This window comes from Mycetomoellerius zeteki, unplaced genomic scaffold (genome assembly GCF_001594055.1).
Source record: "Mycetomoellerius zeteki isolate Tzet28-1 unplaced genomic scaffold, Tzet1.0 scaffold140, whole genome shotgun sequence".
Classification (NCBI taxonomy): Eukaryota; Metazoa; Arthropoda; class Insecta; order Hymenoptera; family Formicidae; genus Mycetomoellerius; species Mycetomoellerius zeteki.
The window spans coordinates 431,840-456,172 of record NW_017256341.1 but is presented as its reverse complement, the minus strand read 5'-3'; the positions used below and the strand labels follow the sequence as shown (position 1 = coordinate 456,172).

The 24,333-nt window shown below is 35.7% G+C and overlaps 1 protein-coding gene across 6 annotated transcripts in view; it reads right to left on the bottom strand.

Annotated features, from left to right (window-relative positions):
- Positions 1 to 3,256: 3,256 nt before the first annotated feature.
- Positions 3,257 to 24,333, bottom strand: part of poe (E3 ubiquitin-protein ligase-like protein poe) — a 26,000-nt gene continuing 4,923 nt past the window's right edge. The window contains exons 8-43 of one of the 6 annotated variants that reach the window (XM_018462408.1): positions 23,879 to 24,057; positions 23,537 to 23,705; positions 23,167 to 23,393; positions 22,921 to 23,044; positions 22,463 to 22,689; positions 21,870 to 22,079; positions 17,079 to 21,584; positions 16,838 to 16,995; positions 16,576 to 16,719; positions 16,443 to 16,490; positions 15,981 to 16,182; positions 15,719 to 15,908; positions 15,265 to 15,648; positions 14,669 to 15,123; positions 14,442 to 14,555; positions 14,101 to 14,313; positions 12,299 to 12,475; positions 12,040 to 12,214; positions 11,803 to 11,953; positions 11,298 to 11,526; positions 11,065 to 11,214; positions 10,682 to 10,984; positions 10,364 to 10,590; positions 8,442 to 10,209; positions 8,197 to 8,358; positions 7,410 to 8,034; positions 7,131 to 7,321; positions 6,876 to 7,052; positions 6,322 to 6,738; positions 5,851 to 6,246; positions 5,612 to 5,746; positions 5,185 to 5,526; positions 4,509 to 4,963; positions 4,042 to 4,366; positions 3,802 to 3,961; positions 3,257 to 3,630 (exon numbers count right to left, since the gene is read on the bottom strand). In XM_018462408.1, coding sequence (XP_018317910.1) covers positions 3,566 to 3,630; positions 3,802 to 3,961; positions 4,042 to 4,366; positions 4,509 to 4,963; positions 5,185 to 5,526; positions 5,612 to 5,746; positions 5,851 to 6,246; positions 6,322 to 6,738; positions 6,876 to 7,052; positions 7,131 to 7,321; positions 7,410 to 8,034; positions 8,197 to 8,358; positions 8,442 to 10,209; positions 10,364 to 10,590; positions 10,682 to 10,984; positions 11,065 to 11,214; positions 11,298 to 11,526; positions 11,803 to 11,953; positions 12,040 to 12,214; positions 12,299 to 12,475; positions 14,101 to 14,313; positions 14,442 to 14,555; positions 14,669 to 15,123; positions 15,265 to 15,648; positions 15,719 to 15,908; positions 15,981 to 16,182; positions 16,443 to 16,490; positions 16,576 to 16,719; positions 16,838 to 16,995; positions 17,079 to 21,584; positions 21,870 to 22,079; positions 22,463 to 22,689; positions 22,921 to 23,044; positions 23,167 to 23,393; positions 23,537 to 23,705; positions 23,879 to 24,057 — 14,180 coding nt within the window. In that variant the 3' untranslated portion in view covers positions 3,257 to 3,565. The remainder of the gene's footprint in view (positions 3,631 to 3,801; positions 3,962 to 4,041; positions 4,367 to 4,508; positions 4,964 to 5,184; positions 5,527 to 5,611; positions 5,747 to 5,850; positions 6,247 to 6,321; positions 6,739 to 6,875; positions 7,053 to 7,130; positions 7,322 to 7,409; positions 8,035 to 8,196; positions 8,359 to 8,441; positions 10,210 to 10,363; positions 10,591 to 10,681; positions 10,985 to 11,064; positions 11,215 to 11,297; positions 11,527 to 11,802; positions 11,954 to 12,039; positions 12,215 to 12,298; positions 12,476 to 14,100; positions 14,314 to 14,441; positions 14,556 to 14,668; positions 15,124 to 15,264; positions 15,649 to 15,718; positions 15,909 to 15,980; positions 16,183 to 16,442; positions 16,491 to 16,575; positions 16,720 to 16,837; positions 16,996 to 17,078; positions 21,585 to 21,869; positions 22,080 to 22,462; positions 22,690 to 22,920; positions 23,045 to 23,166; positions 23,394 to 23,536; positions 23,706 to 23,878; positions 24,058 to 24,333) is intronic. The other 5 variants (XM_018462409.1, XM_018462410.1, XM_018462411.1 and 2 more) reach the window with 5 other exon arrangements.

Here is a 24,333-nt window from a genome sequence, read left to right as displayed (position 1 = left end):
ATCCAGACAGACGTATCGCAGCATGACAAAGTATACTCGGAATCGTTTTACATCGTTATCAGGACAAAACATTTCCTTTCGTGATGCGTAACAAAGAATGGCGGCGCAGTTTAATCGCGCGGAATTGTGATTGCTGATCAGAAACCGATATAGATAGGATTAATTACACGGTGTGTAGTCGGATGTAAGATTGTATAAACGAAATCTCGCCCGAGGTTTCGAGCCTTAGCGTTACGAGATTGGCGTTCACAATTCATTTGACGCCGAAATTTAGTGATTAGGGATTAGAGATTAAGAAAGTCATTGTGTTTTACGTACATCTAAGAAGAGACTGAAACGCGTGTCCCTTGTCCACTGGGATCCAACCGGGACTGATTTCCGAATGAAAATACCTTGCTTGGCGTTTTTATTATTATTATATATATACCATCGAAAAATGCAAAATCCGTCCACTCAAAAAACAATAGTCCTGTTCTTTTTAATTGAACTTACACGGTTTATCTTTTTTTTTCACGTTGGAAAGAAAAAGAGAGAGATGAATTATACGAGTTCAGTTAAAAAGAACAAATCTAATGGAACTCGCATATAACGTCACTAGAAGCGTCACGAGCAAATTCTTTCCTTTAAATCCACGATAGAAACCCTTATTTAAAAACTCACGAGATAGCTGTAGAGTCGTTAACGATTTACAGGATAGAAGCGTATTTGCTAGTTAAATTTATCTTCGGCTTAATTTCTCAAATCTTTAAATTTTAACATAGATTCCAATCTCAAGCTCGGTAACCAAACTCAATTTAATCTCGAATGTCAAATGTTTCAATAAATTATTATTTTTGTGTAAATTCTTTCGTAAAAACCTCTTCGTAAAAACGGATAATCTTGACGTTTCAAATGACAAATCCAAATTATCCTGTAACAAGCACAAACGCTTGTCCATTTTTAAAAGCCAATCGAATTATTCGCGATCAGAATCAGTCCTGGAAAATCTCGTTAGTTCCTCCTTCTTTTTTTGTAGCGTGTACGATTGCGAAATAACGTCACAGCTCGGTTAGTTCTTCTTTTCTGTCTTCATCAAAAAACCTGACGTTAATTGATCGCCTTCTCGTAAGGAATTGATCCGTGATTCCGTATCGACACAAAGAAATTAAGCGACTGAACCGGCAACGTTATTAGCCGTTTGTTAGTATGTAAGTTGTGCGTGCGTGTGTGTATTGCTGCGATTAATTAATTGCGTGACAGTGCGTGCGTATGTATGGAAAATCCGCATGTGTAATTAGTGGATCGAGGAGCAGCAACATCGTTGAAAGAAAAAAATAAAGAGAAAATAACGATCGCACCGGATTAATCGAGAGAATGATTAGCATATTTCATCACATACAACGATTCGTCAGTAAAATACTGCCGCAAGCGGAGTAGTTCTTCTCTTACGTCGCGTCCGATGCACAATAATTTAAGGAATTGCTATTTATCGATTTGTAAAAGTGCGTATATTTATAAGCAAGTCACCGTCACACGGCGGCACTCATAGCTCATCACATGCCATCGCACTCTTGTAGATAACATTCTTATCGTTATTATTATCATGCTATTGATACTACCATTAATTTCTTATCATTATAATTAATATCGTTACTATGTAATCGACATTTTGTTTTTTTAGATCGAACTTTAAACACACTTAGATATCAAGGTTCTAGCATAGCATAAATCACTGCGATGTTACACATTCGTCCTGTGCGAGAATTAATGTGATGAAATTCAATGAAATCTGCGATCGCAGAATTGTCTCTGATGAATTTTCGAAAAAACTTCTTGAAGAAGAAATCGAATTCTTTTTGGAAAACTGCTGATTTAATCCAAAATAAATATAATTTTCGTTTTACTTTTTTCAATTCTACAAACATAATTGACGAATCAAACGTTCAAGAGAACGAAAAAAAATTGATCGATTTAGACTCAATTATAATCTTTCTTTCGGCACGCGAAACACAAAACGAAGCAACAGGTATCAGATTTAGACGTTACAATCACACGATTGTTAAAATTACCCGCGTTCACCGTCTCGTTTAATGGCTTTTTGGTCTCAGCTAAACCGCACGGTTCGCCGCACGACGAATTTCACGCTTGTATATTAAATCTGTTTACAAGATACGACGATAGTATCTCATAAAGAATACGAAATATTATAATAATCAATGAAGGAAGTAGCCTTAAAGTAACTTATTTGAAGTAGATTGTTGACGTAAAGATATAACGATTTAGACACGCAGCAGCGCGTACACGTAGCTTGCCAGTACGAGTAGTATTAAGGAATTTACATTTTGGATTTCTCGCGGTTCGATCTTTCGTACGTTCGAGACTCGAAACAATAAATATTATTCGCCAAGTCAACGCGAAGTATATTGCGAGCCAATGAAATAACGAAAAAAAATTGCGTATAACACTAGAGAGATTTGTTGTAAAATATGCCCTATTAAATTCGAAGTCGAAAGATTGTTTTTCAATTTGCAATAAGAGCGCGAGATGCAAAAACTTTATAACGCATCGGATAACAGTGTATATTATAAATTATTGTTTATTGTGTCGCGACAATTTTGTAATGATAGATTATCATACATACATTGGATTTATTTTAACTTACAAATCGGACGTCGAATTTAACGCGGGCATATATGTTTATACCACACATGTTCATCTCCACGTTGAGCGAGAACAAACTTACTCAATTTTGATATTCTTTTTTCTACATTTCGCCTACGAAATCGGTTTCACTGCCAAAAAAGGTATAATATCACGCTGTTGCGTCATGAATATAAATTTATTAACTGATTAATATTCGAGAGCGAAAACATTGTTATGAAATAAAAATAGCACGTGCGAAATAAATTTTTCGAGAAAACGGAGGCTATACAACGTAGACAATAGTGTTAACAATAGTCTTAGTAGTATCTTAGCGGTAATGTCATTAATAGTTAGATATAGAATATAGTTATTATTAATAGTGAACGAAGAAACACTTATACAAATGATCGTGCGTTGTCCGATCGTACACCATTCCTATACAATGTATCGTAACAGTATTTGCTATTATATTAATGGTAGTAAACAGGAAAAACTGTTAGTACAAAATTGTATCTTATTATTGACTTACTTATCCCATCCTAATGATTCCTAAAGAAAAAATGTGAGATGATCAATGTCAATAAATAATCTTGAAAGATCAACATGTATATTTAAACACTTTTATTTAGTCGCATTTTATTAAAGCATAAGTTTTTTTCATATACACATTTGTCTACAAATAAAGATTTATAGCAGCAATGAAGAATAATTTATAATAATCTATATCTTTCATCACACATGTATAACGCAATGTTCACCCTAAACAATTCCGTCTGTGTTGGGTATATTATCACATGGAATTAATTTTTGATAGAACACGAAAATCCTTTCGATAGAAAAGTCTTGAAAAAGATTATATCGATTGGGTGAGAGAACAGAAAAGAAAACCAATTCGCCGGTAACAATAATACAGTAAACTACACAATGAGAATTTCCAGTATCTTCAAGCAAGGCGTCGCAAGACATCAGTAATGTACGCAGAAGAATTTCTTATATCTTCTAATAAGCCTGCAATGTGACATATGTACATTTTAATCGGATCAAACAAAGACAAATCATTGAAAGATTTAATACAAAAATTAAATCCTTATAAATTTTTTGGTTTCAAGAAAATAATTTTGAAAAATTTTAATTTGTTAGTTACTGAATTCTTCGATTTCTTACACTCATAAAACTTACCAACAATATCGCAAAATTCCTCGAATGATGTGCACGGCAACAATTCATCGCGATACGACGAAAGCACACGTTCCGAGGCTTTTAGCATGGCTTCGTCATTATGCCTAATGTATTCAGCCAGAACCGAAGGCCACTGGTCATCGGATAAAACATTTACTTTCTGTAAATGTGGAAAGCATGATTTAGGCAAATAGATGCAACTGCTATACGTAGTTAATAATTATTAAAATCACTCCGAACCTTGAAGAAGTTTGCATAAATAGAATCCACTAGACCGAAAAAGATTAGAATATTTTTGTAAATAGCGTAATCCTTGGCGCTTGGTTCCATAATAGTTTTCGTAGTGGCTGAAGGGGATACGTAACGTTGATGTGCAAGGACGAGTAATCGATTGAGGTGTGTAAGTCTATGAGATTTCCAACGAGCAGGTGTAAATAGAAGTAGCGAAAGTGTGCACTGGTACAATGGACCCTCTGCTTCGTAACAACTATCAAGCCACGTCGAGCCTGTCGGTACTTCTAGGTAACTCATTAGAGCTTTATCTTCTCTGGTTGCTGATCGCGTTCTATGAAAACATATAAAAAAATTTGTAGTATCAATAATATAACTTTTGTATTAACCTCCTGTTCTTTTCAATTCAATTTTGTGAATTTTGAATCTTTCTTCTCTTTATTATAATTTTTAATACGTTATCAAAATATACTCACGTATTAACGACATATAGAGCCATGTGTATTAAATACGGCACTATGTGCATATTTGATTGAGGACCTCCACCACCGGTATCTTCGTGGAAATTCTTCTCCTGAGCAAATCGCAGAAGAAGCAGCTTCAGATCATGAACGGTCGATGAGTAAGATATATCACGATGACTAGTACATTCTTGCAGGTATGCATTGTGCTTAGCTAAACAGCTGGCAAATCCAGACTCTGTAACTTGTGGGCCCCACAACGGCAGCAATCCGTTGCATTTCGTATTAGCGTTCTGTAACGCCGCGCTTTCCCACTCGTCTCTAGCGCGTGCTAAACGTACCGCAGACATATGGCAATCTATATGGACCACGTTGAAATGCGTGACAGTCGTATAACCTATAGTTTTTCGTTGTTTTGTCTCAAATTCTTCTACGTTGCAGCGCTTCGTGAATGTATAAATACCTAACACCTGTGGCAAAATAACGATAAAGAACGTAATCATTAAATAAGATAATAAAGGAAATACAAAAAGATATTTAACGCGCGCTTCTAATAATATAATATATAAATTACATAATGCTGATATATTATCGTTAATAAAAATCGATTTCAAATTTCTAAAATATAGCACTGAATGTTCACATGATCCTAATTCTAGAATATGTAACGAAAAGAATAAAAGATATATACCATATTTGGTTTAAATTTGTATCCTTCGCGACAGATGACACAGATCAGTCCAGTCTCATCGCCCAGGTCCTCCATCTGCTGAAGAATCGTTCCACTGGCGGTGACTTGACCCTTATCGTTAGTTTGCATACCAAGTGCGCCCAATTGTCTCTCACGCATTGCCATAGCTAAGCGTTTCTTCTCGCTGCGGGTGTGCTGACGAGCTTCTTCAATGAGTTCGGCTACTCGTTTATTAGTACATAATGCTTCCAACAAATTTTCCGCTAGTGAGCCAACATGTTCATTTGAAGACACTTGTTCTAGTCGATGGATGATGCTAATAGTTATTTGCGAGACCGTCAACTACAACAAAATAAAAGAACAATCAATTATCAATGTCATTCATTAATGAAAGAATTATAAAGACAAAATATATTATCTATATTACTTGAGTTGGCTCATGATCTGTAGCTAACCCTGTGAGGAATCGTAGAATGTATTTTAGAGCTGGTTTGGATATAAATTCCTTCAGCTCATCACTATCTGTGCGTAACAACGTGGGTTTAACGCATGGGGCATGTACCTGCAAAAACGTAGAAAAATATTCATTAACCGTATAACATGTTCTTATACTTATCTCGTATTTATATATACTTGTTTCATATATACTCGTTTCAATATACTCACGGTAATGTACTCAAAAGCATCTTTCACTATGCCCATACTTATGATATAATCTTTCAGTGTATTTCCAATGGCATTTCGTTCAATGCCTTGAGTGAGTATGCAGAACAGTTCTAACTTCTGCTCGTCTTCGGGCGTGTGCTCAAAATCGAATTTATAAAAGTTCAATACAGGTTTGAAGTAATCACACAAGAGTGCCATTTTTTCTTTATTGCCGTAAGTCAATGCCGCCAAGACTCTCGCAAGGTGTGCGAGTACGCTAGCACTTTGCCTAACTGCCGTGGACTGTGTGCAGGATAGGAGGGCCTTGATATGTTCGGGACCACCGAGAGTGCGCGAAAATGCTTCGAATGCGCTGAATGGTTGCGACGCTGCATTCGCCAATATCGTTTCCATAATCTAAAATCAATATCAAATATTCACGTATCGCTTATAGCGGTAAATAAAAATTATCTTCTTTGTCATTATACTTACGTCCAATAATTGCTCAGTAATTTTCGCTTGAGAATTTTCCGACTCTGTGGCAAGACAACGTTGGAGAACGTCTAAAAATACGGTTACTGCTCCCAATTCAGGTTTGCTTAAAACTTCTTGGTTTTTCTTGACCTTTACGCATAATCTAAACAATTTCAATAACACTTGAAGAAGAGGTCTCGCGCGATTCACGTCGTGTATTGCCGCCAATCTGTCCAGCATAACTTGAAGACCGCCGCAGTCTGCTAGCACATTAGCCATTTTGTAAACTTCCTCATTGTTCACCTCCTGCTCGCTATTGACGTTCAAAGTTTCGACAAATTCTTCGGTTGCGTCTCCAAGCAGGCCACGCATACGATATATTACGCGCATGGCATCACATTCACCGCCTTCCAGTACCCAAATCTTCTTATAAACCTGGATAAAGAAAAGAAAATATTATGATCTCATGGGAATATAATTCTTTTTAATTAACTATTTGTAAAGATAGAAATAAATATAATGTAAATATTTCAAGATGAATTTTACATTTTTGCCAAAAACTATATTCTTACCTCCTTAACAGGAAGATCCAGACTAATAATTTTATTATTGACGAGAAGTTCCATTCCGTTATCATCTTCTAAAAGTGCAACTAACTCGCAATCTTGACAAATCTTATTTTTTACATCTCTCATAAGTGGACCGAGGCCAGGTTCTAAGCTGCTATAAGGATTTCCTAACATTCTTCCCTACAGAAGTATTAAAAAATAGAAATATTCTCTACGTAAATATAAAGATTTTATTCGGAAATGGACACGTGGACTCACTTGTAAGAAATCTTCCTGTTGTGGATCCTTCTCAAGCGTCAAGAAGAATTCTCCGATATCATTTTCCTCCGGATAAATAATCGAACACAATCTTTCAAATATGAATACTGGAGTACGAACATCTTGAGGATTCTGCTTTTGTATCGTTTCAACGCAAATTGCCATGAATGCTTTAGTTTCCTCTTCAGTACCTAATACACAAGATAAATATTTCATTCTCGTGTACACGAACAAAGGTTATTGAAAACATCTAAACGCAGAAAATTTCAAGATTAGTACCGGTAGTCATTTCTTCTAGAAGTTCTAATAGCTTCTCTTGCGTATCATCAATTAGTCTAGTGCGCTGAACAACGAGTCTCCTAAGTGATAGGTAACCGTTTAACACTGCACCGACTAGTCGGCCCTTATATTGCTGCTTGATATTTTCCTGTTCCAAGAAAGTTGCCAAAAGTTCCGTAAGCATCTTCAATGAGTATCCTTGAGCAAGATCGCTAGTTAAAGTAGTCTCCTCCAGTCTGTGTAATTCTTCTATTTCTCGAGTCAAGAGTTCCGCCAACAAAGTCATTACACCGCGTATTGCCAGGAATTGCTTCCAAGGCGACTGTCTAATTAAACTTTGATACAATGTGAGAAACTCGGTGCTGCTCTCGCCGGCAGTACGTAGCTCTTCCAAATAACATGTAAGCAAAACCAGAACCTCCTTCTTCCTCTCTATGCCTTGGCAAAGGCTCTCGATCATGTTACACGCTACTTGGCGTGCCAAACGAGAACTGGGATTGAAGAGAACTTCCTTCAACCAAGCACCATCGGACAGTTTCAATGGTTGAACACCTTGATGCCTCATGCAACGCTGATGCCACCTGTGCCCGTATTTTTCCATCAGATACAACACGCGAGCCTCCTCCTGAAACAAAGAATCAATGAAGAGAAACAATAAATCAAAATATTTCAAGCTTTCTATTATCTCTTTACATGATAAAATCATATATGTAATTGAATAATAATTACGACTTCATAATTATTTTATTTTCATTGGAATGTTAATTTGCTTTACTTTGCAACCAACCTTTTTAAGAGGTTTAGCTGTAGATGGTTCCGTCTTCTTAGCTGGCATACGGCGAAGCCATTCAGAATATGAATGTTTAGGATCGCCGCTAATCCATTTACCCACATCAATACTAACAGCTTCTGGTGGATGTACAGTTGCCAGAGACTCAATGGTTTTATCCTGAGATTACGTGAAAATTACATGAAAAAATATATATTACACGCATTACAAAGAAAGAAAGCTACGTTCGGTTGAATGCTTACTTTATTTTTCTTCGACACCGGTTGATCTGGTTTGATAAGACCTTGCAAAATTTTCAGACACGGTAATATGATACTTTCCATTACGACGGGACTTTTCGATTCTTTACAAGCCATTAAAAACAGCTGCATTACACATCGCAATTTCTGTTCCCAACAAGAGTCCTCTTTTTGCACGAGTGCTGCGAGAAGAGCCATTTCATGTCGTACGGCAACCGAAAGATTAGGGGTAGCAACTCGTCCGCGAAGTGTCAACGTGATTCGATTAGTTAGAAGCGAGCATATCTCTTTAGTCGATTGTGCGTTATCCCTTGTGACAAGGCACAACAATTGTCGGACGTCCTCTTGCATTTGTACTGTACCCTTTCGCAAATTGTGCTCCACGAGCTCCTGGATTAGTCCTTGTTTGCACAAAACATCTCTGGCTACACTTTTGGTAGCTAATGCGCGTAATAGTATCAAGCAGTGTTCCGTTGCAGCAGATGCACATCCATAACAACGTCCAACCGGCGAAACTATAGTTTCGTCTTTTATGACGTCGTTTGCACTGGACCCACTGTACGATGACTGCGAACTACTCTGACCACGTTGATTTCTGTCATACGCAACAAGTTCTCTGCGACAGGCTAGAACGCGTTGGATAATTTTACTCAGCTCCTCGAAAGAAGTCTTGCACTCGCCGCAATATCTTTGAGCGAGTAGCTGGATCGCTCTATTCACCTGAGTACTGCTGGATACCTGTATACCGTCTTCTAATCCTCGATCCAAACGATGCTCAGATATCTTAACAAGAAGCATTTCCAATGTAGGTTTGTTGGATATCAAAGTTTTATATACTCGGTCCGCCTTCTCTAGTAAAGTATTAATGGTTGCCACCGTCTTCTTTCGATCGTCGTCGTTTTCTATAGGATCAACGGCGCAGCACGGTCTGCCGGTTAGGGTGTAATCGAACTTTGCGTATTTGCAGAATCCGCAAGCGTGACATAAGAACGGATCTTTCTCGTCATAATTAATCGCTCGACACTTATGGCACTGGAATACGTTTTCACCGCAGTTCGCGCATATACCAGGATTTGCCGGTACACTAGCGGAACATCGCGGGCACTGCAATGTCTCGGATGAGGCTTGAATATTCTCGTAGAAATCGGCATACTCGATCATGAGATTACAAGCAACTATTGGCAGCGGAAATTCCATTTTGACCTCCGTCTGCCCCTGGGCAAGTGTAATCTTTTTCGCCTTGTGCCACATGGCCGGTTTATTCTTCAATTCTACGACAGCCTGCACTGACCGATTGTTGTAGTACACATTGATAGTACGAACCATTTTCGTTCTCTTCAGATCGCCTATGCGGAGAGTGATTCGACTGATGGTATGACTGCCGACTAGTTTCACGATCTGTGTCGTCGTTGTAAATTTGGAATCTACTTTAATTGACGACAGCTTGATTGTTGCCATCGGTACTTCTGGATTATTACATACAAGACAAGGTTCACTCTCCAAATAATAGCCGTCTAATTCAACGAACTGTGCCAAATTTACATAAAGATTCGCGTTAGGATGTCGCGCGAGTAACTGATTCTGCGCGTGTAAAACAGCAACCGCCTGCTCCATGTATGTGTGCATCTTCTTTCCAGCATGCGGTGTTTTCAAACAAAAGTAACCAAGTAAATCAACAAATTGTGCTGCCTTTCTGCCATAAGCTGGGACCATAGGCCACAACCGCCATAACAGATCCAACAAAACTTCCTGATCTGTTGGTCCACAATTTCTAAAATTTAAAAAATACAAGTTTTATATACTTTTTCTTGCAACATTATAGCCCGGTTTTTTCATATTTACATCTATTTCATTTCTTTTGTTTTATAATTAACTTTTGTGAATAATATTTGTGATATAATAATTGTGTAAGATTGATAACTTACTTATAAATTGCTAAGATAAGAGAATGCGCTTGTAAACGAACGTTCGTATTGTTTGTTTCAAGAAGGAAAGTTTGTATAAACTTCATCAGCAATGTGGGATGCACTTGCTTTTGAATTTGCTCGACTAGGGTCAAACATTGCGCTTCTTCAAATTTAGCCTCCGTATCAGAATCTTCCGATTTTTCCCGTTCACGTCTCTCTTTCGTACCAGTCGTTGATTTTGATTCCTAATTTTAATTTATATAGATATTAACAAATATTTAAAAAATACTCGTATAATACGATAGTATAATTTAATACATATTTCGTTATATTTACCTTTGATTTAGCATCCTTCGCTTCTTTAGACTTGTTATTTGAACAAATAGCACATTGTAACAATTGAAGTACTGTAGGACTCACGCCTTCATCCAAAAGTGTCGAAATAGCGAAGAGATACGATAGAACTGTATTCTGTTTCAAACAAAACCGTTGCCAGTTTCCTGTACGACTAGTAGCAATCTCTACGCAACATTTAAGGTGTTCAATCAATTCCACCAAGGAGTCGTATGGTAGATTGATGGAATGCGGACGAGCGTGCGGCGGATCGTAGCCACCGGTAGTACAACACTGTTGCACAGACTAGCACCAAGAATAATAATGAAAGCTTAGTTTACAATATTATTTTTGTTTAATATAAAAGTGTTATATAACAAAATTACCTGCACATGAGATATAAGAGCGTGAAGATCCCGTAATTGTCTGTATTTCTCCTTATTGCCGCATATAAAGAGTAGCAATTTACGTACTTGTCGCCTGACGAACGGCGTTTGATACGACATCATGTATTCACAAAGATAGAAGTACCATGGCTGCATAGATTAAAAACCATTAATCGTTTATTTTTGCAAATAAGGAAAAAGCTACTATTAAAGAAAAAGTTATTGGCAAATACCTGTTCGAATGCAGGTTGCACTACGGTACTTTCTGCATATTTATGCACCTGATACGGCAATCGTAGTACCATTTCCGTCAATAATTGAGGATAAGGTTCGAATACATCGCCAGCATGGCCTTTAACGTATTGTTTCAAGAAGAATGGTGACATATCCGGAGGCGATGTGGTAAGATGTTCTTTGAGTAATTGACCTCCGATCATAGTACCAGAGTCCTCGGTATTAGTACTAATAAATAGAATATATTCATGAAATTAAGTTAAAACACGGTTCCTTATGCGAGAATAGACATATCAATAAAACTCGATTGAATTTCGATATTTCGATTTTAAAAGATTGGTTGGAAAATAGTGAATAAGGGAGTATGAAATGAATAGTAACCCATCTTGAAGACCCACAATTCGATAAGATTATAGTTGATATGCATGAAATATTGGTGTCAATATCATCAATTATAATTATTGAAAACACAGAGACATTCATGTCGAAATTGAAGTAACTTACGTTTTCCAATAATCAAGTAAAGCCTGTAATAACGTTAGACAATAGTCGATAATACCAGCTTTACTCAATATCGCAGCAGTAGTTTGTGATACAAAGTTCGGATTATCCGAGGAAGTCTTTGCCGCGTATTTCGAACGAGACATAAGCACGCCTAAGAAAGTAATGATAAAACAATAATAATATGTACAGCGTATATTGATATAAACCTATACTGAAGATAAATAATTGTTTACTTACTTAGTAAGCGCATGATAACCAAATGAACTTCCCTCTTGTTACTACGTTCGCATATGTTGTTTGTATCAGGTTGATCCATCTCCAATTCTTTCACAAGCATTTGCAACAAACGTTCTACGCATGCTTTGTCTCTTTCATCTTGACCGTCAAGATCAGCAGTCAACATTAATACAACCTAGTGGAAAGTAAAAGCTTTGATACTATTTTTTCATTTAATTTTCCTGATTACAAGCAACTTGTAATATTATAATAACCGAACCTGCATAAATGGAATGGCAAGCACTCCTCGAACATTTATTAGATTGGGCACAAATTGTGTAAATCTGTCCAACAATGAAAGCCGTATAGCATGTAGTTTCACAGTAATTTCGCCAGTTGTATCATTTTCCTGTTCAACGCCCTGTTCTTGCTCGGTACCTTCTTCTTGCTCAGTGGTCTAATATGGAGTGACGAACAATAATCCATAAATATAAAATATATTTGTACCATTCATTTGAGTGATTTCTCATGTCAGAATTTCTGGAATTCTACTGTCAGTTTTAGACAGAACCGATAAAATAATAGATACATTCAAATAATACATTCTAAATGTAAGAAAATTCACAAAGAAAGATATTAAAAAGACGTACGATAATTCAAACAAGCACAAAGTAGGTGACAAATTTATTTTAATTTTATTTTTTATTATTTACTAAATTATTCTCGAAACGTTTCTTACAATAGTCCTCTTCAGTCATTATTATCGCAAACATTAAATTACATAAAACCTAATAAATTATAACAATCGCTGTCAGTTAATAAAGATGACGCATAATGTAGAGTGTAAGATGCATTGAGATTGTCATATGAAGTCATGGTTTAGTAATGTCACAAGTATACAATCAGTGTTAGTAATAAAAAAGATATTATTAATGCATGTGCGATGATTATGTAGTCATAGTTCTTTTGATAAAAAGATGAATAATACACTTAGAGTCCCAAATAAAATTACTTAAACTTCGAAGTCTCAACAGAATGCAATTTATTTTTATTTTCAGTAAAGGTTTTTTTTTGTTTAAAAAAATTTTTAGTTCCTTTTATCTATATGCAATTCTAATCTCTCACTTAAAAAATTCTGAATTTTTCACAAAGCCAATGGGATACATATGTTACATTCCATATTCCATTCAGACTTCGACGATTAAAGGGATTCAACGAAGTCTTATAGCACGTTATTAAAAATGTTTAATGAAATTTGTTCAAACGTATGATTTTATTTTAATTACATTTTTGTGGCAGTGTGGGTTAAAGGCAACTTTTGAGAACGGAGGCTCAAAATTTTAATTAATCATCAACGAGTTAATAAAATAAGTATGATAAAAAATTTTTTCGTAAAATCCACTTTCAATATATTAACTTTTAACATTAATTATCTCTTTTTTGCGACAATTTAATTACACTAATAAACTTTATTCAATTTTTTATTTTAAAAAATGCAATGTGTTATGCATTATTTTTAATTGGGAAGTTAGCTTTGATGATTTAATTTAAGATCAATAACTATATAATCACTTTCCAAAAATTTTATAAAATTTACATATATAACATATATGATAATGTAACATAATTTTCAAGTAAAACTCGTAAATTTCATGGTGAAACTTCAATGATGTAGACATACACATATGTGAATGATTTTACGATTATTCTTTATAAATCAAATTTAAAATCGTATGCGAAAAGATTTCAGATAATTTAAACTACCAGATTGAAGTTAGAGATTTCATAAAAACTTCAAACAACTTTTTTGAGATTGCTCATAAAAAGTAAATTATCAAAATCTCAAAGTTAACTAAATACCACATCAGAATAGATTATGATGTATTAATTTCAATAACAACGATAAATGGTATGAAATGAAATAAAAAAAGAAAGATTATATCATAAAAGAAAACAAAAAATTTCTATATATAAAATATATTAATATATGTCGAATGCGTCCAGTCACTGTCGCTGTCATCTTTTGCTTTCAAGAACATATGTAAGTCTGCTATGTAAAGTTCTTGAATACACGGAACTTACAGTGAAAGTTGTAGGTACATCTAGAGTATTAGTTTCAGAGCGTGGCGCTTGACTGACTCCAATTCCAATCGGAGGCATAGCACTGTCGGGAGCATTGTCTCCGTACGCGGAGCTCCTGCCAGAAACATTATGCTCCCCTGTCATGCTGTCAACGGCGCTGCCTCCACTATCGCTTCCACCGCTCTCGCTACCCTTGCTACCACCACTACCACCCTAACATAAAATGTGTCCCAAGCGTTACTATAATATGTGCAAATGCTAAGACTCTGTTGATCCACATCCGTATATTTTTGATGAATAATAGTACCAAAACAGTATATATACGCTAAGATGTAACTCACTTGTTCAGCGGGAGACGTACGAAGGGTACTACCATCAGTGGCAGCGGTTGATCCCTCATCATCGGAACCACCTGCAGAAGCGGTCGTGTCAGAGTAATGTCCACCTTCTTGAGCCTAATTAGAAAAAAGGAGAGTCCACACAATTATTAAATGTGAAAAATTTAAATACCAAATAAAATCGGATACTTTTAAAAACAATTTGTACACTTGATGTGGAAAAACATTACCTGAGCAGCGTTCGGCACTTGAACCAATCCCTGCGCAGCTAAATTTTGCAAACTTTGCAGTGTGGAACCGCTTAGATTTTGGAGACTCTGTATACCCTGCAAATTAGGGAAGCCTTGCTGGAATCCTTGCCGCAATGCTTGCAAATCAGCGGCTCCTTCGTGATCTTGTAAACTGAGGGCTATCGCGAGCTCTACCATCGCTTCATCGTCAGCGTCTGGCGGCATATCAAGCAATTGCGGAAAATTACCCGCACCGAGCAACGCTTCTAACGGATGATTAACTACCCTCGCGGCAGCCGAATTTTGATTGCCTTCGGCGCCGAGCATGACTGCCACTCTGTCCACTGTCTCGACGGCTTCGATGTCAAACTGTTGTTCCACATCGCGCTCCACTGTATCTTGAGATGCTTGCGATGGAACAGATGCGGATTTTTCTTCGGTTTCTGCAACTACACCTACAAAAAATATCAATAACAATGAAAACAAATAATAAAATATATAATCAATCCACTAAATCTTTATTCAAATTATGTAGAATTTTCTCTATAATTCTAAAACAATTCTAAGAGATTTTCTAAAACATTTCCATTTTGTACCTGGAGTACTGCAATTGGGAGGACTCGGTATATACACTCTCCTGCGTCTATATCTGGGTCTCAGTACTCTAATTATCGCATGCTTAGCGCTAAAACTAATAGTGGTATCTGAAGATAGTAATAATTGCAGATATAATTTAGCAGCTATCGCGGTATTATTTTCAACATCGCATATTGTGAAAGCATGAATTATCTCCACAATTGCGTGAACTGTTCCCTCAGCGTGCGTAAGGCCCGGCATGACTACTGGAGCAAGTGCCATATTCTTGGGATATGCCATATGTAGAGACCACAGTATTTCCATTAATTGGATGACTAGATGTTGATTTATGTCGGTCTTCGTATTCGAACGAGCTTCTAAACGGTCTTTCTCGAAAACGGGTACTAGAAATAAATGATTTCAACATTATACATTTGTTCATTTAATATAACGTCACTAATTTATAATACATACCGGTGCTTTCATCAATTGATTTATTTGCATATTGTTCAGCAAATTTCGCGAGATTGTGTGGGCGAGAAACGGCAATAGCACGAACAATAAGTACAAGTCTGTAAAAGTTCTCCGCATCTATATCTGTAGGATCATTTGCTTCTCTCATTGATTTCAAGGACTCAAGTACATGCGATAACAATGCATGATCCTAAAAAGTGCGCAGAAAAATATGACATATATAATTATTAAAATCGTTAACAAATAATTAATCGTTGTATACCTTGTGAAGGTGATAAGCCTGTTTAGTGCTGTGAAGAGCAGCTAACAAAGCTGTTGTATGCATTTGTACTGATGGTGGAGTAGGTAATATTAATAATCGCGATGCAACATCGATAGCTGTGGCTTTCAATGAAGTTTTGTTGTCATCATGGGAGGATAAGATAAATGAAGATTCTAAGACTTCAAGAATGCTGGATATCATCCTGTAAATTTTTAAAAAAATTATATTGTGATACAAACAATATAAAAATAATTCACAACAAAAAATAGCTTTAAATAAACTTTTAATAAATTGTTACCAGAACGTGTTTCTCAATCATAGATAGTCAGGTACAAATTTTTTTTTTTTATAAAAAGGTATCTATTATTTATAAACTGTTTGTGGACTAACTGGTAGCACCAATTGCCAAATCTATTCCTCTACTTGTTTTCACAATAATAAAATTATGTTATATATCCTTACCTTTCCATGTTAACCGAACTATCCTTTGTCGTTCTGATACAATATATGCTTGGATTAAAGAATACTTTCTTTATAAAATAATTGCCTTATTTTATATACTTCATATACTTAAAACAATATTCTATTAACGTACTTGTTCATTGAGGACAATGGCGCAGAAATGATAGTATTATCAGTTTCATTATTAACTGTCGTTACTGGTGCAGATGTTGGTGGACAAGATTGAATTTCTTCTATTTCTTCAGGCCATCCAAATACATCCTTAGTTTTACCATATCTGTATAAACAAAAAAATAACAAAGTAATACACTAATAACAAGATATACAATTATCCATGTAAAATTTTATGCTTGCGTTTAAAAAGAAACATGCAATAATATTGTAGTCATACTAACATTTTGATGGAATCGACCATAATGACACCCTCTTGATCTTGGCTAGGTCCAAAAGTAATTGTCAATTTTTTATCAGCTTGAAGACTTTCTTCCCTCGTTAAAGGTATGTCGAACCATCGGCTTCTAGTTAACGTAGTCCGAATACTTCTGCCAAATACCTTTACAAATATGATAATTATAAAGCTAATTAGAATTGAAAAGAGAAGTTTTTACATATTACAATAAACATATCTCAACTCACCTCAACATACAGAGGTGCCTTTTGAATGTCCTGATTGCCGAAAAGCACTCTTATTCCTGTCATTACTAAAATCACATCGTTATTTGTAACTTCTACATTAAAGCCCATAGATTTCGTGGAAACCACATACATTCCGGTGGTATTCAAACGATGCTTGATCTGCGCAACATTATAAATCTGCAGTAAATCGTTGCCACCAAACTCGACGTCGTTCATCACCTGACAGTGTTCGAAGAAATCAATGGGAAATGTGATAGATCCTGATGGTTTTCCCAGCTTATTAGCTTTCTTTTTTCGCGTTGGCTTGATACCAGAAGGAGGGCTAATTGGTTGCACAGTAGACGACATCCAAAATCCGGTCTGCTCCATACCGGCCATATAAATTCTCAAGCTTCCATCTTCGCACAATAATATCAGTGTCGTGCGATGCTCAGCGTTCGAACTTGGATGTCGAATCGCGACCATATCCATGATCTTTGCCTTCGCAGGCATAATTTTGATCTCTTGTATCATGATTGTATCGGGCTTGATCATTAGTATCACTGGATTATTGCTGGTCTGCAAAATAGAGCAGACCAATCCAGGATGATTCGCCACCTCGCTCCATTGACACAATGGTTGCGGCTGGTTATTGTTAGATTTATTGCCATTCGTTTTGTTACTGGCGAGATTAATTTGGAATACCACAGTTATGTCAGAGTCCATGTGTTTTAACGGCGCTATGAAACTCTTGCCACAAACATAACTGAAGAATAGTAATTGCAGAGCATGAGAATAGTAAATGGAGACACCTCCACCGCCCACTTGACCAGTGTCTTTTATTTCCGGATGATAAACGTCTAGTGTGTTTGTCACATAGAAAGCACCATGCTTGGCTTGACTTTCCTCGTCCATTACTTGACTGTAAATATATCCGGCAGAAGACATGAGTAACATGTGGAATGTACCGTCTTCCGCATGCATAAATGTGCAATCTCTAATTTTTCCCGTCGGCACGAGGAAATAGTACTGTGGACTTAAAGCGTCCTTTCCCAAGTCGTAAATTTTAACAAAGTCAGCAGTGACTAATGCCAATTGTGTCTGTGCGCCAGGAAGCCACAGTGCCTTAATAATAAAGTTTCCACTTTCGAGCTGTGGATGTAACACCAGATGATCAGATACCGTTCCAGAACTGTTAAATGTAAGCACGTGACAATCCTTGAAGCCACAAACCGCCAAAAAGTCTTCATTCCACTGATTTCCAGTGACCGAAAGGACGGTAAAAGGTACCGGAGCCGAAGCAAGCCTTGTTAGAGTTAACTTTCTTTTAGAAGAATCTGCTTGCTTTAACAGTGCGCTAAGTTGCAGCACTGTTATCTTACCCTTTTCATGTGAAACAGCTAAGTGCTGTCGTTTACCATGCGGAGACGACAGACAACACATAGCAACACGTCGTATCATATGAGCGGACAATAATTGTCTAATCGTTTGACCCTGATCTCCCGAATAATTCATTCTAACATTTTCAAACGCGCCTTCCTGGGATCCCAAAGTTGGTAACATAAGCTGATCCGTATGCTCAAACTTTTTCTCGAGTGTGTGTAAGCGTTTAAGTGCCAATTGGGCTCGAGCATGACAACCGACTGGTGAATATCGTTGACAAGACGAATCCACCGCGGGTACCAACACGCGCATCAAATCTACCAATGAAGATACTAATCCACTTTTCGATAATTGAGAATATATCCAATCTTTAGATGATTCTAATTGCTTTGTTAAATATACTTGTCTTTGAGTATCGCGTCCGCTTCTCTCATGCTTATCGTACAAGTGCACAGGACTAGATGCTCTTCGGCGTAAACTGCTCGTGAGGAGCAGGTTACTTTCCGTGGGTGCACCAGCATTGTTATATGGCATGTTATTGCCTACTTGATGTTCTGAACTTTGCGGACTACGCTTTGTCAGTGCTTGGCACGATCCATCATCTTTGGCACCGCAATCGCAGAAGAAATTTCCATATTTGGCATATGTGACATCGTGGCCACGATGACAGACGCGTGCGCATACCGTGCAAACTCCAACTCCATCGACCATGTTACATGTATGACAATGGTACCAATGCTGATTCATAAACTCCTTTTGCGTGATCGTGAAAGTGCATAGTTTGTTGCAGAGACTGTCTTCATCCGAATCTTCAGCCGCGCTATCATCATCATCATGCGGAATTTCATCTACCCAATCGCTATCGTTTAAATCGTTATTTGGTACAGCACCTTCCCATGGTGGGCTAATGGCTCTATCTTGGGATTGTGCCTGCTGTGGACAAATCGCACCCACTATATCGGCTATGTAATTTAATATACAACAATCCGCTTCAATGTATGGCGATGGTTTGTCAAAAGATTGCGGATCCTTATTCATTATCTGTTCCTTACAAAGCTCGACCCATTCAATTGCAGCTTTGAATAGTAATGTATGTCCTTTTTCTAGTCCAGCATCAGCCAATGTAGACATAATATGCATTAAGTGTACAAATCGATTGCCCTCGATGGTAGGAGATAAAATATGGTACGTTAATGGTATGAGAACTTGAAGAATGGTTGTAGAAACATTCGCGCTAAAATTGCTTTTATCTTTTACTATGTAATTTGTAAGTGCCCGCAAGAAGCGACTATTTTCATGAATCGTAAGCTGCTCGTCGTTACTAGTTGCAGGCTGATTGTTAGAACCATCGGAAATGACCCAATGAGTTTGTTCATTATTAGATGCATTATTTCTTTCATCCGGTTTTTGGCTATCTTCTGATGTGCCAGAAACAGTTACCAACGTATTCGCGGTGCCGGCTGTAGGTGTTTGTATATTCGTTGTAGAAATAGTCACCGGGACGTTTGTTACTCCCAATATAACGTGTCTTAACCACGTTTGTAATTTCTCATCTTCGACATTGGCGAAACTAGCCACCGAATTGCAAAGACGATCAAGCGATCCGTCACCTGGTTTTTCAGTCGTTTTGAATAACGCGCTGAAAAACTGAAAAACATACGTGCTAAACTGTGGTGAAGCTTGAGATGATGTTATAGACAATAACACAGACACAAGACTACGATTCGAGTCGGGAGCGAAAAACAAGTCTAAAGCTTTACATCCAAGAGGTTTTTCCAATAATCGCTCCCAATATTTTATACATTGATCCAAGATATCTTCATCAATGACAACTTTAATGGATCCATCTGTATTATCAGTATACTCAATTATCAGATTGTAAGTATGATTTAGTACAAACAAGTGTTCACGCAAGACCCGCGCCTCATTATCATTATCCTGTCCTAATAATTTGGTCAGAGTGTTGGTAGCCATCTCTCGTAGATAATCAGTACGAGCATCCATTGACAATGAAATGAGAATATCCACAGCTTGAGAATGTATGTCGGATTGTGGTTCCGGGGCTGTTGCAGAAGTGATGTATTCCATCATAAATGAGACCAAGCAATATAGCAAATTCTTCAACGACGGATTAATAGAGAACGTTGGATGTTCAGATAAGGATTTGACATGATAATTCACAGTAGTAAAAATGTAACTTTCTGCCGGTATTATATCGTTTGCATATGTGTTCGAAGCCACAGGAGCAAACGCAATACTCTTCCATTTGTCTAGTGCGGATTTAACGCAACTCGGTAAAAATGAAACTAATGTCGATTCTGTTTCCCAATTTGCACCTGCCATTGATAAAATGTTATCTAAAATCAAATAATCTCGCATACCATATTTTCTATGTTCTTCAACAGATTCAAACGTATGATACAATATGTTAGATCGACATGATAACAGAATGGAATCTGTCAATGATAAAATATGCGGTAGAATCTCGATTATCATTTTAGTCCTGTTTGAAGGCACAGAATCCGCATTTTGCGTACTCTTGGAAGTTTCAATATTCTCAGTAGAATTTTTCGAAATGCTCTCATTCATAAGAACTTGCAGCTTTCCTACAACTGCAGCCAGTATACATAATGAACCAAGTTTTGGTAATGATGCTTTCGGCATTATTTTGTCAGTAGCATTATATTCAGGTTTAAGTGAAATAATACAATTCTTTGCAAGAGTAACATCATATTTAAGAGAGTTTACGGTAGATGATACTGTTTTTAACAAATTTTCCGCATATTGCGTATACATTCCTTGCTTCACTAAACAGTCTTTCATCCAACCGGTGAAAGTCTTATATGCAGCTCTTGGTCCCCATATCAACGAATGAAGCAGCATAGGACCAGCTGGTATCTCCTCACCAAGAGCAAGTTTGTTCATGTAAGGAGTTGAAGGAGGTAACATCAATAATAAATCCCAACATATAGAAAAACAATATTGAATTGCACACAGTCCAGTAAATGTAATTTTTTCTTTGCTATCAGCACCGTTTTTTCTGTGCAAATCAGTTTGATTGAGTACATTCAAAATGTCAATCAATGCATCGACTAAAAGAGGATATTTCATTTTATCTGGAGTGCCCAAAATAAAGTTACAGGCCTGTAAAACATAATAAATATATTTTACGTTATATATAAAACTTACTATAGATAAAAAAAAATTCGATCATGTTATACAGAAAATATATATCACAAAAGTTAAATAATTAAAATTTTTTGTTATATAAATTGTTTAAATTAGATTTTTTATCATAAGAATTATTAAAAGTAGCGCATCAAATTAAAATTAGAATATTGCCAACAGTACAATATCATTTGAATCATAAAAATTGCTTCCATAAATTATGTTTTTTTTTACAATAACTAATCCAATTGCAAACCGTACCAATCCATCCAACTTTGGTGCGTCCTGGTTATTAAAATCGGTCCTTGATAAACTATAAAAACGTGGTTTCATTGAGAATTCATCTTGTGAACCATATTTACGATAATTATCTTCTATTTCTACCCAAGGAGTAAAAGCCCTGGCAGTCTGTTTATTTCCATCTTTTGTATCACATACTAAGCTTGTCGCGGAAAATAGATTCCATTGTACCTGTACAAAGAAAAAAAATGAATACAAATAATTATTATTTTGCGAAGAGTTAAAAGTGTCATAAATATAATAATGTACAAGATGTTTACTACCACTCAGGCAGCACTTTTGCACTGGTGGCCCTGGTACCTTGCTATCTCAATTACATTGAGATAATAATTTTCTTTAGCATTTTATAAAATTGTCATTACAAAATCATAATATTGCAGATGGTAAATTATTAAATAAATTAAAATAAGTTAAACGTATTTAATATTTTAATTTATTTTATTTAATAATTTACACTGTAATGTAGAGTGTAATGACAATCTATATATATATGTAAAATGCCGTTTATAGATTTATAAATATGGTGCAATAGAAATATATTACAAATATCTTACTTGTTCAAGCAATACCGGATGCGCATCATACAGGTGCTTCATCATATATTCAAGTAATAGCAATAGTCGAGATAAGTGCAACAGTTGATAATCTTTCATCGGCGTTTTGACTGCTTCACTGCAACGCACTGCACCACTTCCAGTTACAAGTAAAACAGATTTCTTCTGCATTAAATTTAGAGAATGAAATAGAAAGAGAACTAACTGAGCATGTTCAACGTTTAAATCTGCAAATGTAAATTGTGTGTTAATATTAAATACAAAGCATAAAGCTAATTAACTAATTTGGATGATATATCACAAAAAATTTAATTATTTTAATAATTACATTTATTGAAAAAGCAAATACATAAATAAGTACACAACAATAAACCAATTAATTAAATTAAAATATTTTACTGCTTCAAAAAAAAAATATATATATATAATTATTAAGCGAAATTTGAAATATATTCTACCTTCATTTTCGGCTTCATACGTAGTCTGAGGATTGCATACATTCTCAACCATAGTTGTTACTAATCGATGCCATATGCTTATACACGCAGCTTCCCTTTCTAATTGAGGTTTAAGCAACAATACCTAATTATAAAATTTTTAGAAATATAATATATTTTAGAAATATAATGCTTGGTACATCAAAATTAGATATTAATTATTCTAAAGAATTTTAATGCAAAAAGTGTCATTTAATCATTATGCACCTGTGCTAGTACGCTGAGAGTTCGTGGATACACTTGAAGAGGCCACGTGGTAGAGCTATTGCTTTCTGTAGACCAAGGACTTACTCCCAAATGTTGAAGCAAGGTATTTTGCAAAGATTCGCTTAATGTATTCCATGCAAGTAAGTTGTGAGTGTAACGACTTAAAGCTTGAGAAAACTCCGAGTACATAGTGCCCAATGTAGCACCATAAAATGCAGAAATTGTACCTAAAAGTGGAACTTTATACTATAATACTATACTTTTAATGCAGAATGTAAGAAATAAAATCTAAAATATAATAAATCTAAAATATAAAAAGCAAATATTTCAATATAAAACATACAAAAATACGGTAACCATATAAATTTACCTGTTTCTGTTCTAGCTGTTTCATGATCTAGATCTCTTATAATTGCTGCCAATATAACCATTTGTTGTTCAACTAATCCATTAACCACATATTCTCGAACGTATGTACTTCTGCTACCGATTAAGTGCTTATTCATAAATTGAAATATTTTTGTTGCAAGTGAAATGTACTATAACAAAAATCAATAATTAACTTATTTGCTATAATTTATAGCAATTATAAATATTAATATGTAAAAAATATAATATGGATACATAAATAATATATCCGTATCATTTGCATTATGTCTCAATATATATTTTTTATAGACTTTAGAAAATAATCATAATTATAGAAACATACACCATGTGGCTCTCGATTATCAGGAACTATGGTAGTAATGGTAGTGCGTTCCGCACTTGCTTCGTTATTTGTTTCTTTATTAGCATTTGTTGAAGTCTCGTCCGATGGAGCAATGGTTTCCTCAAACCATAATCCCAAAATAGGTTCGCTGTCCTCCTCTGCCGACATAATAGTTTGTTCTATATAGCGAATATATATATCAGTATGTTAATAAAATTATCAATATGTAAATATTAATGTAAGCATTTTGAAACTGCATCTAAGTGTATATGTTACATAGGATTACACATATATATATATATATATTTACAGAAATTATTTTAAAATTAATTTTCATACATTAATGCATAACATAAGATGCATAATATTCACGAAAAATTAGTTCTTTGCGTGCATTCCATAAAATAAAATTATAAAACATACATTAAATAATACTTATATGTTTTAATATTCCT